This window comes from Aquarana catesbeiana, linkage group LG05 (genome assembly GCF_042186555.1).
Source record: "Aquarana catesbeiana isolate 2022-GZ linkage group LG05, ASM4218655v1, whole genome shotgun sequence".
NCBI classification, from domain to species: Eukaryota; Metazoa; Chordata; class Amphibia; order Anura; family Ranidae; genus Aquarana; species Aquarana catesbeiana.
In genome coordinates, this window is record NC_133328.1 from 262,860,350 (window position 1) to 262,873,877 (window position 13,528).

At 43.7% G+C, this 13,528-nt stretch overlaps 1 protein-coding gene across 4 annotated transcripts in view; it reads left to right on the plus strand.

The window, feature by feature from the left end:
- Nucleotides 1–13,528, plus strand: part of MARCHF6 (membrane associated ring-CH-type finger 6) — a 1,314,422-nt gene that overhangs the window by 369,190 nt on the left and 931,704 nt on the right. For all 4 annotated transcript variants that reach the window (XR_012244456.1, XM_073630743.1, XM_073630744.1 and 1 more), the window contains one exon: nt 12,251–12,283. Coding sequence is in view for 3 of the 4 variants with exons in the window: in XM_073630743.1 (XP_073486844.1) it covers nt 12,251–12,283 (33 nt within the window). In the remaining variant the exon portion in view is untranslated. The remainder of the gene's footprint in view (nt 1–12,250; nt 12,284–13,528) is intronic.

Genomic DNA, 13,528 nt, shown 5'->3' on the forward strand with positions numbered 1-13,528 from the left:
ATTTTAGAGAATGGCCGTGTGCCTTTTTAAATTCTTTCACTGAAAAGTTTTTTCCCTATGCTAGGGTCGCCAGTACAGTATTTGTACATTGATATCTTATCCCCTCTCAAGTGTCTCCTCTCCAGAGCGAAGTTCCTCATAGCTGAAGTCCTCCAGTCCCTTTATTAGCTTTGTTGCCCTTCTCTGGACTCTCTCCAGTTCCAGCACATCCTTCCTGAAGACCGGTCCTCCGAACTGGACTGCATACTCAAGATGCGGCCAGACCAGAGTCTTGTAGAGTGGGAGAATTATCGTTTTATCTCTGGAGTGAATCCCCTATTTAATGCATGCCAATATTCTGTTGGCTTTGCTTGCAGCAGTCTGCTGAGACTTTTTTCAGGCGTTTTTGTAAGGTTTCTACATCCTGCGTAGAAGTTATTGCCCTGGTTAGCTTAGTATCGCCCGTAAATCCTTTTTATTCATTTTATACATGTAATACAACACTTGAAGCATTGCTGGCATGACACCAACCCACTTCTGTGGCCACGCAGGGCCTAAGAACATTTACAAAACAATTTCACCTAACCTAGCCCATCTAACTATACCACTTTGCGAACACCCCAAACTATGTTCTCCCCTCCCCCTTAACAATCCCAGACACCAGCTCAGTCCATTACTTGTGTATTGTCCACACTAGGAGAGCGTATGCACCAGACATCAAAATGGAAATCAACAACGACCTGCTGGAGAGATTTTATTCAGTAGAAAATGTAAACAATAGAAACCAGGTGACTGGAGGCACATTGGCTTCTACTACATCATACTCTTTAAAACTAACGAATGCCTGTGTACTGAGCAGGCTTTAATACAACTGGGGAGCAACTAGCCATCTCATCCTACAGTATCAGTAGAATTGTACTAGGCTTGCCACACCTTATCAAATTTTTTTCCCACACCCTCTGGATATATAGGTCTCCTTGTAGTAGGGCATCGCAGAGTTTACCAACCCCTTCCAAAAATTCAAGCAAGGGGCACCACGGTTTTTTCCAATGTAAAAGTATAGCCTTCCTCCCATAAAATAGTAAGATATTAAGTAGAGTTCAACTTCCTCCACCAGGCCCAACAGACATACTCTGACATAGGAACTGGAACTGCCAGGATGTCCATTATACAAGAAGTGACCCCAGACCAAAAGGCTTGGATCTGCTGACACTTTGCAAATACTGAGATTGAGCATTTTATCCCATCCTCTAGATCGCTTATAAATAAATTAAACAGAATTGGTCCCAGGACAGATCCTTTGGGGACCCCACTTTCCACAACAGACCATTCAGAGTACTCGTCATTTATCACCGCCCTTTGGACTCACCCCTGTAGCAAGTTTTCAATCCAGGTACTCACCCTATGGTCCATGTCTACATACCTTAGTTTGTACAGTAAACATTTGTGGGGAACTATCAAATGCCCTTGCAAAATCCAGATACACCACATTTACAGGACTTCCTTTTTTAGATGGCAGCTGACGTCTTCATTCAAGGTTAATAGATTGGTCTGGCAAGAACGATTCTTCAGGAATCCATGTTGATTACTACTAATGTTACAATTTTCATTACTAAAACCTTGTATATAGTCCCTTATCATCCCCTCCAATAGCTTGCAGACTATTGATGTTAGGCTAACTGGCCTGTAGTTCCCAGGGATGCCAGCCCTCTTTTAAATATTGGTGCCACGTTGGCCTTTCTCCATTCAGCTGGTACCATCCCAGTCAGTAAACTGTCCATAAAAATTAGGCACAGCGGTCTGGTTATCACCTGGCTGAGTTCCTTAAAGGGGTTGTAAACCTTCGTGTTTTTTCCCCTTAATGCATCCTATGCATTAAGGGGAAAAACACCTGTCAGTGACTGGCCCCCCAGCCCCCCCGTTTTACTTGCCTGAACCCTCGAACTTGACCCACAGGGACGCGCTGTCTCTCTGCCCGGGATTCTCGGCTCTTGATTGGATAGATTGATAGCAGTGCAACCATTGGCTCCTGCTGCTGTAAATCAAATCCAATGACGTGAGCGCCGGGGGGTGGGGCTGAGTCCTGCATTTGGCATCTATGGACGCCGAATGCTGGACTCAGGAGCGTGCCCGCAAGGTAACCGCCTCCGTCAGTGATGGTTGACTTTCTACAACTTTCTCCCATCTCCCGACTGCATCTCTGGAGCTCAGCCACAGTGATCTTTGGGTTTTTCTTTACCTCTCTCACCAAGGCTCTTCTCCCCCCGATAGCTCAGTTTAGCCGGACAGCCAGCTCTAGGAAGGGTTCTGGTTGTCCCAAACGTCTTCCATTTAAGGATTATGGAGGCCACTCTCTTAGGAACCTTAAGTGCAGCAGAAATTTTTTTGTAACCTTGGCCAGATCTGTGCCTTGCCACAATTCTGTTTCTGAGCTCTTCAGGCAGTTCCTTTGACCTCATGATTCTCATTTGCTTTGACATGCACTGTGAACTGTTAGGTCTTATATAGACAGGTGTGTGGCTTTCCTAATCAAGTCCAATCAGTATAATCAAACACAGCTGGACTCAAATGAAGGTGTAGAACCATCTCAAGGATGATCAGAAGAAATGGACAGCACCTGAGTTAAATATAATAGTGTCACAGCAAAGGGTCTGAATACTTAGGACCATGTGATATTTCAGTTTTTATTTTTTAATAAAGTTGCAAAAATGTCAACAATTCTGTGTTTTTCTGTCAATATGGGGTGCTGTGTGTACATTAATGAGGAAAAAAAATGAACTTAAATGATTTTAGCAAATGGCTACAATATAACAAAGAGTGAAAAATTTAAGGGTGTCTGAATACTTTCCATCCCCACTGTGTGTGTGTATATGTGTGTGTGTGTATGTGTATATGTATATATATATATATATATATATATATATATATATATATATATATATATATATATATATATATATATATATATATATATATATATATATATATATATATATACGCAGTGTGTTTAAAAACAATGCACAATACATTTGCTGAGAATGCATAAAAACCTCTACTTAAAGTGACTAGTGCTCTTGAAATCGTGCCTCAGTGATGTTCATATGCATCAATTTCATACAGAAAAGTATATATATATGTAAACGTGATCATGACTAGTCCATATGTCATTCCAAAGAAAGTTTTGAAAATTAATAAAACAAACAACAAAACAAATGAAAAAGCGAACAAAATTGAAAAGTGAAAGTGACAGGTGCTCTTCAAATTTGTGCTCTATGCTCCTTATGAATCCCCTATAGGAATTGCACTCACCCGAACCACTAACCCCACGCAGAGGTATCTCTCCTTCAAAGTATCTGCCACTGTGTAGCAATCATGAGGTCTTATTTTCGTTGTGGCAGCTGAATGTTTCCGTGCTCGCGGTATAGGGTGTGTATTCCTCCCTCCGTGTCTGCCCAGACCTTCCTCTAAGGGTCCATCAACATATATTTTTTCAGGAAAAGCCTTTTATCGGCTTTTTCTCATTTGCGTCTGAGGCTGCATTCACACCTCAGCGTTTCATAGTCGTGCATTTATGCCGCATTTTTACTGCGATTTTTACTGTGTTTTTTGCTGCAATTTTGTACAGGTCACCAATGTAAAAATCTGAAAAATGCCTGTAATCTGCCTCAAAGAAGCTCATGTTCTTTTTTGAGCTTAAGGCATTTTTCAGGTGTTTTGCTTCAGGTGACAAAACGCTCAGATGTGAACAGGTGTCATTGAAATTAATGAGATTTTGCTTGTTGGGGGTTTTTTCAAGCATTTTTTGGGGCGTTTTAAGAGGGTTTTATGAGCTGAAAATGCTCAAGTGTAAATGCAGCTTTACAGATGCAAGTAGAGGAGAGCCGATCGGCGGCTCTCCTGACAGGGGGGGGTCTGCACTGATTGATTATTAGTGCAGCTCCCCACGGGTGCCCACAGTGGACCACCAGGGATGCCCACAATGGATGGCCACCAGGTATGCAACCCTGGACCACCAGGGAAGACGGTCAATGCCCATACAGATGCCACTCAGTGCCCATCAGCAACGCCTGCCAGTGCCATCAGTGCCACCTATCAGTGCCACCAATAAGTACCCATCAGTGCAGCCTTTTAGTGCCCATCAGTGTCGCCCATCAGTGTCGCCTATCAGTGCCACCTCATCAGTGCCCCTCAGTGAAGGAGAAGACTTATTTACAAAATTTTATAACAGAAACACTTTTTATTTTTCTATGTTTTTGGTCTTTTTTTAAAATTGGTTTAGCAAGCAAAAAAAAATGCAGAGGTGCTCAAATACCACCAAAAGAAAGCTCTATTCCTAGGAACAAAATAATAAAAATTTAGTTTGGGTACAGTGTAGCATGACCCGCATAATTGTCATTTAAAAAGCTGAAAATTGGCTTGGGCAGGAAGGGGAGGGATGGGGGGGGGGGGGGAAGAGTGCCTGGTATTGAAGTGGTTAAGGACCTCGGGTGAAAGCTATCTGGTTCAGAGTGCCTTATTTATGTTACATTTTTCAAGTCTATGTGTTATTATTGCAGTCTTGGTTACTATATCCCCCCGTTTTCTTTGTAAAGACTGAGGAGAAGATATATTGCCTTTTCTGTCTTTTGTACCCAAATTCCCTTCTGAGGAGAAGATATATTGCCTTTTCTGTCTTTTGTACCCAAATTCCCTTCATCATCCTTTATGGGGCCAATATGTTCTGGCCTCATTTTCTTACTATTTATATACTTAAAGTGATACTAAAGTCTTTTCTTTAAAAATAGTTATACTTACTTGCTCTGTGAAATGGTTTTGCACAGAGCAGCCCAGATCCCCCTCTTCTCAGGTCCCTCTTTGGTGCTCCTGCCCCCTGCCGAGTGCCCCCACAGCAGGCAGCTTGCTACGGGGGCTCCCGAGCCAAGCCGCAGCTCTGTGTGTCCATTCAGACATGGAGCCGTGGTTTGGCCCTACCCCCTTCTCTCTTGATTGGCTAACTTTCTTTGACAGCAGCAGGAGCCAATGGCTCCACTGCTGTGTCTCTGCCAATCAGGAGGGAGAGTCCTGGACGGCCTTGTGCATATCGCTGAATAGAGGGCTGAGGGGGGCTGCTAAACACGGAAGTTTTCTTATCTTAATGTATGGAATGCATTTAGATTAACCTTCTGACTTTCCAACCACTTTAAAGATTTTTTTTTTTTTCTTTACTTTCCTCCGCTATGTGCCTTTCACTTTCTCTCTTAGTAAGGGTAATTCCCAGGCATTTGTACCTACATCATCTCAAACGTAGGGGTATGTGAGTTGAAGCTAGTTAAGTTGTACTCCGTCTATTTGCAGGTCTAAAATATCACACTTGGAAACATTATCTTTATAATACAAAATATCGCTAAACTGTGACAACGTCTCTTGTACCGCAGCCAGGTATATACTGTATATAGAGTTTTATGATTGCTGCGATGATAAATTCTGTGTTAAGTGTCACATTCCACAGACAAAATAAAAATAATAAGCAAACTTATAAAAGTTATATATATGGTGCCACAAACATGAATCATTAAAGTGCTATAGTGCATATAACTGTGACATTCTAATCAAACACAGATCTGTCCAACATAATTGGTATATAGTCCTTATTAAAGGTATAATGGTGACTTCATAAAAACGTGAAAATAACGTGTTGCGGTGTCCACACTCAGGTGCTCCCTACCCTCATATGTCTGTTTTCTGTGAAGCAGACCAGCTGCTTCCTGTGCCATCAGGACATGGTGCTTTATTGCATGGTAGAGAATAAATAGCTTTACAAATTTCGACTTGAGAGAAGGGGTTGTTTAAATTTGAAAGCTGTTCTGCAGTTAAGGTAGGTCATTTGAACTTATGGAGAAAGGGGGTTAATAACTTACATCTGAAGTGGACTGTACAGTGGCAGGGTCTTTTTTGATGTTATACAGGGAGTTGTAGCTACTGAAAGCGTCTGCAATAGCTTGAGGATCTACAAGCTTGTCCCAGGAAAACGGGTGGTAGAGGAAGGGGATCTTGTTTTCTTTGTCTGGCTCCGCATAAGCGTGCCACAAGGGCTTTACCTGCATTATTTCTAGTGTTGCAGTAAGTGGCATGTAATTTACATTATGCCTTCTCAATATTCCAACACAAGCGCTCTCAGCTCCCGACGGGGAGAAAACAATAGGTTTTTATAGGTGGGATGGGGTTTTGATTTGCTTTGTTCCTCTAAGCTGCTGACAGTCGTCGTCTTCTTAGCTTGGGAGCTCAGTTGAATGAGTACCCCCAACCCCCCCCCCCCCCCCCCCCTGACCACCGCCTTTTATGTGCATTCCATAAAGTGGTGGAAGAAGTCTTCCGTGTAGGGTCTCCACATATGAAGAAGAATGTAGAATGAATGTGTTGGCTCTCCATATCTTGATGGGTGTCCAAATTAATGCTTATATTAATGGGAGCATGATCAGATTTGCAAATCTGTTAAGCCATTTGTCCACTAGAAAGTAGTCTATTCTTGAGTAAGAATTGTGAATGGCTGAAAAAAAAACGTGTAGTACACTCCGAAGAGTGATGACATCTCCAGACATTAAAAAGGTCATTAGTTAGGAGAAAGTTAATAATGGGAGACTGAGGTCGTGAGCGAAGGGTGTTGGAATCAAGTTGGAAATCTGGTGCCAGATTTAAGTCTCCACATAGCAACATATAGACCTTCTGGACACGGCGGGCACGTTTGAGCTTTTTCAAAAAGTGCAGTTGACGGGTGTTAGGCGCATAAAGGGAGACTAGTGTATTAGTGATATTTTCAATGGTGCAGATCAATATAATGTAGCAACCATTCGAGTCTAGTATACTGTCCAGTAGCTTAAAATTGACTGTATCTTGAATAGCAATGAGTACATCTCTTTTCTTCTGTCTATTGGCTGTAAAGATGTGGGGAAATGCCTTGTGTAAACAGCGTGGCGCAGCAGTATTTTGGAAGTGGGTCTCCTGGGTACAGACTATATCGCAGCCTTGTGCTATAGCAGTTTTCCAGAGAGATGCCCTCTTCGCCGGATGATTGAAGCATTTGGTGTTAGGTGAGAGAATTTTAGGACCCATCTCTAAAGGAATTTAACTAAACAGAGTACATCACTTACATTCAAGGAGCACTGACACCTGAGTGGGTTCAACATTGCCTCAGGATAGTTAGGTGCTTGCGATTCGGAGGTGCAGGTTTGCTGATTCATCTTTGTAAATGGTAGGTGGAGATAGGCGGTGCTTTGAAAACGGAAAACACATGAAAGTGCAGGAAAAAATGATGGCAAATTGAAGCAGAACAAGTAACTCAAAACTGTAACAGCGGCAGCAAGTGTGGTTGGCATGCCACAAATGATATCCTGTGGGGATTAAGTCCATATGGCCAAGACTGTGGTAACATACGTCTTCCGCTGGAGTAAGGGCTAGATATGTTTTAGTAGGGGGGTAGGGGACCCTTTATTAGCTATTCTGTTCCTGCATTGAGGTTTAGGTGAGGTTTTGTGCTAGGAAGGGGATATTTTCCCTGGAGGATTGTGCGAAGTTGACGGCCGTGGCGGCTCAGGGATGATGCTCCAGATGTGAAGCAGAGCAGGCCCTTGTCGACCAAAACGATGGTGTTGGTTACTCCTTTTGTTTCCAAATTCAGCTTAGTGGGGTTTCCCCACTTGTAGGGGATATTGTGGTTGCGGAGTGTTTTTGTCACCGTCGCAAGTTGGCGCCTTAGCTGCAGAGTATGTTTGTACAATTCTTCATATAGTTGTAGATTTTTGTAGGGGGCCGGGAGTTGGCTAAGGAATCTGGATTTAGCCAGGAGGTGCTCCTTGGTTTGGAGAAAATGAAGGTACATGAAAACATCCGTTGGGATCCGTCAGGCAGATGGGAAGGCTTGGGAAGTCAACATATGCAATCAATGGGTGGTTTCCTCTGGGAGAGGGGCACTAAACAGTTCTTTGGCATAGCGCTGCGGGTTGCTTTGCTGAACTGATTCAGGGACCCCTCTGAGTTTTAAATTGTTCCGGCATGACCGGTTCTCAAGGTCTATTTTTGCCTAAAGCCATCTCGGTTCTTCTAGGTTATCATCGTGATCTTCCACTAAGTCATTAACGTTAGTGGTCATCTCCCCCAATGAGTTTTCTATGTGGTTTACTCTGTTAACCAGGGAGTTAATTTCAGAGGATAATCTATTGGTAAGAGCAACAAAATCAGCATGTAGTGAGCTTTGTAATGACAAAAGCTGGGTGTCCATTACTGGTTGATGTGGGGTATGAAGCAATGGATGAGCGGAGTGGGAGACAAGCAAGTGAATCTGCAGCAGCGTGGCTCACCTCACTTTACTGCAGGCTGTCATCCAGTTTCATGCAGGCTTTTGCTTGGCTGGCACTCCTTGTGCTTGCAGAACATGATTGGTGTAGTCATGGGTGCTTTAGGCAGGATTTGGCTGTGGATCAGATGCGAGAAGGTCCCCTAGTCATCGGTATTCACCCTATTCACTCCAGAGCTTGGGGCCTAGGCAGCCATCTAGAGCAGCGTACTGGCCACGCCCCCTTGTGTTGTGATTTTTCAAACACAATGTTTTTGGGAAAAGCACACTTTATTGATGCTTAACGCACAAAAACACAGTATAATTCCTGATTGGTAAAATATGAAAGATGTTATGCAGAGTAAATAGATACTTAAAGAGGAGTTCCGCCGTTTTTTTTCTTTTTTAAAGTCAACAGCTACAAATACTGCAGCTGCTGATTTTTAAAATATGGACACTTACCTGTCCAGGGCGCCTGCGATGTCGGCACTCGAAGCCGATCTATCCCTCAGCTGTCGGGTGCTGCCACCGCCATCCTTGGTAAAGGAATCAGGAAATGAAGCTTTGCGGCTTCACTTCCTGGTTCCCTACTGCGCATGCGCGACTCACGCTGCGCTATCCCACTGGTCCCTGCTGTATTCTGGGACCCATGTGTCTCTCAGAATACAGCAGGGGGGGTGGCGTAGATACCTGCGGGTGGTTCAGGTATCTGTGCCCGGAAGTGGGAGCAAAATACCTCTATTAGACAGGTATCTGCTCCCCCCTGAAAGGTGCCAAATGTGACACCGGAGGGGGGGGAGGAACCGGAAGAGCGGAAGTTCCATTTTTGAGTGGAACTATGCTTTAACAGGTTGCATTTAAAATTACGCACACTCGTGGAATGGTACCAAGCTATGGTACATAAAAATCTCCATAGGCAACTCTATATAACCCTTTACAGGATACCAGGGTAGGGTTACACAGGAGGTTTGGTGCCAGAATTATTGCTCTGGCACCGCAACTGCTTTTTAGTATGAGACCGAAACCGGAAGTGACAAAATGCTTGTCGTTTCCAATTTCTAACGTCACACAATGGGAGAAACAACATCATTTCCTCTGACTGTGTCCCAGGAAATGGATGCCACCAGTTGCATCCTCACTGTGCTCCCTGATCACATGGGCGAGCCCGGTAAAGGCGGCAACGAGGGGGAGGTGTGGGACCCCCTTCTGCCCCTTCCGCCACCTGAGAAATGAATCCAGCGGCTTCCAGCTGCAGTGATGACCAAGATATCACCTTTCCAATACAGCAACGTTTAGGTACATTGCTGGATGGCAAGTGGTTAATTACTTGCCGACCAGCCGCCATGTATTTACTGCAGCAATGTGGCGCTATTGAGCGAAACAACATACCTGTACATTGTTTAGTTCAACAGCCACTAGGTGGCGTCATCGCGCCACTGGAGGCACAATCGAGCCACCGGAGGCACAATCGCGCCATGATTGGCTAGCAAGGATGTCAATCAACGGGCCTGGCGGACCCAATATCCGCCGGCCACCTGCGATCATCCCCGGGAGAGGCAGAACGGTGATCTGCCTATGTAGACCAGGCAGATCACCGTTCTGCAAGGGGGCAAGATGAAGATCTTGTGTTCCTACTAAGCAGGAACCAAGATCTCTGTCTTCCCCCAATCAGTGCAAGCACCCCTTAGGGACACACTTAACCCTTTGATCGCCCCTGATGTTAACCCCTTCCCTGCCAGTGACATTAGTGCAGTGACAGTGCATTTTTTTTTTTTTTTAGCACAGATCACTGGATTGGTGTCGTTGGTCCCCAAAACGTGTCAAAAGTGTCAGATATCCGATTTGTCTGCCGCAATGTCGCAGTCCTGCTAAAAATCGCTGATCGCTGCCATTACTAGTAAAAATAAATAAATAAAAATTCCATAAAAATATTGCATCGTTTGTAGACACTATAACTTTTGCGCAAACCAATCATTATAGACTTATTGGGATTTTTTTACCAAAAATATGTAGCTAAAAAATAGATTTAAAAAAAAGCATTGGCTAGGTTTTATAGCCAAAAGTTAAAAAAAATTGTTTTTTTTTTGTTTTGTTTTTTCAAAATTGTCGCTCTTTTTTTGTTTATAGCGCAAAAAATAAACACTGCAGAGGTGATCAAATACCACCAAAAAAAGGAAGAAAGGCGGCTCTAAGTGTGGTATGCAAAATGTAATAAAGTGCACAAGGGGTTAAAAGCACTTACAAGTTTGTGGAGTGTTAAAGGCATGGTAAAATAAGAAGTCCTCACCTGTCGTTTAAGTCCATTCTTGGCACGGTGGTGGAGAGCAGTGTTGAGCCGTCCAGCATCTGTGAGATGTTCTCATACGTGCGGGAGTGAGGAGGCAGCAGGGAAGCCTGTGTTCTGGGTTTACTGCGGGACACACAAGGCTGATGGTGTCAGTGAAGAGAAGTGGGCGGTAATGCGTTTCAGAGCATGCGCGGCTCCATCGTCAGACCTACGCGTATACTCCTCAAGCTGACTGATGAGTGGTGGTGGGGAGGAGTAAGGGGAAGAGTATGGGCTGATGTTGAATACATAATTAGAAAGGGATTTACAGGTGTATTGCGAGGGTGGCTAAACAGCCATACACACGCAAATTCGATCGTTCGTGTTAGCGCTAAATAAAATGAAATCTAGAAGGAATTTGAAACGGGTACCGGGCATAAATGGCAGTGGTTTGATTAGCAATAAATAAGTATACAGATGTGATACAGGGGCGGCCGGGTGTCTATACACATGCAAATAAGGTCATAAATCTTGTATACTTAATGGAGGAATTTAACATTAGAAAGCAGGAATTGGGTAATAGGATGTAGTGGATGCTATGCAAATTGTACAGATTATGCCAGTAGCAGTAATCTAATGATAATGGATAATACTTGGCTGTGACAGATGGCAAATTAAGGACACACACACACACACACACACACACACACACACACACGTAACACATGAACACTACAATGAATTGGTGACTTGTGTAGTGTAAAAGATGAGGTTAGAGGTTAAGGGTGGATATTATACTAATAATGGATAATGATGGACACCTTAATATCGCAGGAGGTGGGTCAAGTAGTCTGTATTTCAAAAGCAGTGATGTTTAGTTTAGAGTAATGCCCTGTACACACGGTCGGAATTTCCGACAGCAAATGTTCGATGTGAGCTTGTTATCGGAAAGCCCGACTGTGTGTATGCTACATCTGACATTTGCTGTCGGAATTTCTGACAACAAATGTTTGAGAGCAGGTTCTCAAATTAGTGTGTACACAATTCCGATGCACAAAAGTCCACACATGCTTGGAATCAAGCAGAAGAGCCGCACTGGCTATTGAACTTAATTTTCCCCGGCTTGTCGTACGTGTTGTACGTCACCGCGTTTTTGACGTTCAGAATTTCCGACATTTGTGTGACCATGTGTATGCAAGACAAGTTTGAGCCAACATCCTTCGGAGAAAAATCCACGGTTTTGTTGTCAGAAAATCCTATCGTGCGTACAGGGCATAAGGTGTTAATTTCCAGTTCTTCATTAATACCTCCTGGCGAAAGTACATCCAGAGCGTATATCCAATAAGTCTCCCATTGGCAGAGACATTTCAATCTTTCTGCCATGGGGAAGATGGCTGGTATGGATTTGATCCATACTTTTAGGCCTAAAGTGGATTTGGGATGGTGTTGGGTAAAGTAAAAAATTTGGGGTATTTTTTGCAAGCTGCTATTTATTTTATGTTGCATTATAATGTGATATTCACTTTTGTATGGTAGATCTATATACCGTTTATTAGTTTTGTATTAGAATGTAAATATAATATATAGTACTTGTGCATAACCACAGCATTTTCTTTTAGTTGCATTCAGAACTTAAATGGTAAATACCTAGCATTATTATTAGCTTGTTGGTAATGAAATGTTTTTGATTGCTGTAGATGCTGGGCCTGGATGGATCGTTGGTTTTTCTGGTAAGATATTGGATATTATTTTTTTTCCTTGTTCTGAATGAAATGTTCAACTTCATATGATGGACTTTTGGTATAAACTGTTATGTGTGTGTGTTGGGAGGTAGGGGCAATGTGACTTTCTGGATGGGCCTTTGCAGTCCACAGTATAGCTGCATTTATAAAATGTTGCCATGTCCTTCTGATTATATGTGAACATGTCTTTTGGAAACTGTGTTTAAGGCCCATTTCACACTGGGGCGGTTTGCAGGCGCTATTGCGCTAAAAATAGCGCCTGCAAACCGACCTGAAAGTGCCACTGCTTTGTCTCCAATGGAGCGGTGCGCTGGCAGGACAGGGAAAAAAGTCCTGCTAGCAGCATCTTTGGAGCGGGGAAGGAGCGGTGTATACCCCACTCCTGCCCATTGAAATCAATGGGACAGCGTGGCTATACTCTGCAGAGGCGCTTTGCGGTGGTTTTTAACCCTTTCTCGGCCACTAGCGGGGGGTAAACTCCCCCGCTAGCGGCCGAATACCACTGCAAAAACTAAAAACAGCGGCGCTGTACCGCCGACGCTCCTCCCGCCCCAGTGTGAAAGGGGCCTTACTATGTATTTGTGTAGGGTTCGTTAAATTGTGTACACTTTATTTCTAGCATTTGTTTAGTCATCAGTTCTGGGGATTAATAATGTGACTTTAGTCAAGGGGACCTTTCCTTCAATGTTTTTATCCTATTCTCTGTAAATTGTTTTTAGACCTTGCAAAGAGAATGCTGGTATGCTGTTGTCTTTTAATGCAGCAGTTAAAGTGCTGTTTTTTTATGCAATATATGCCTGGATGTCCTTAATCTAAGGCCAGGTATTCAGCTGTCTTCCCAGCCCAGTAAACTGCCAGTTAAAGGGGTTGTAAACCCTCAGCGTTTTTCACCTTAATGCATTCAAATGGTTGTAAACCCTTACAAACCACTTTTTTGCTATAATAAGGCTTACCTGTAGCTACCCAGGATATCTCCTAAACCTGCACGGTTTAGTAGATATCCCCTGTATTTGCATGTGCCGACATCATCGGCACATGCACACTGAAGCAATGGCACGTACATGCCGTTTGCTTCAGTGAGTGCGCCGTTACCTACACCTCCCGCGCGCATGCGCGGGAGTGACGACATTGTGGCTCTGGCCAATTACAGCGTTGGAGCCGCGATACCTGGAAGTAATCTCCGGGAGTGTTGTCGGCCGCCGGATCGGTGTACAGGCACCGCAGCGAGGGCTA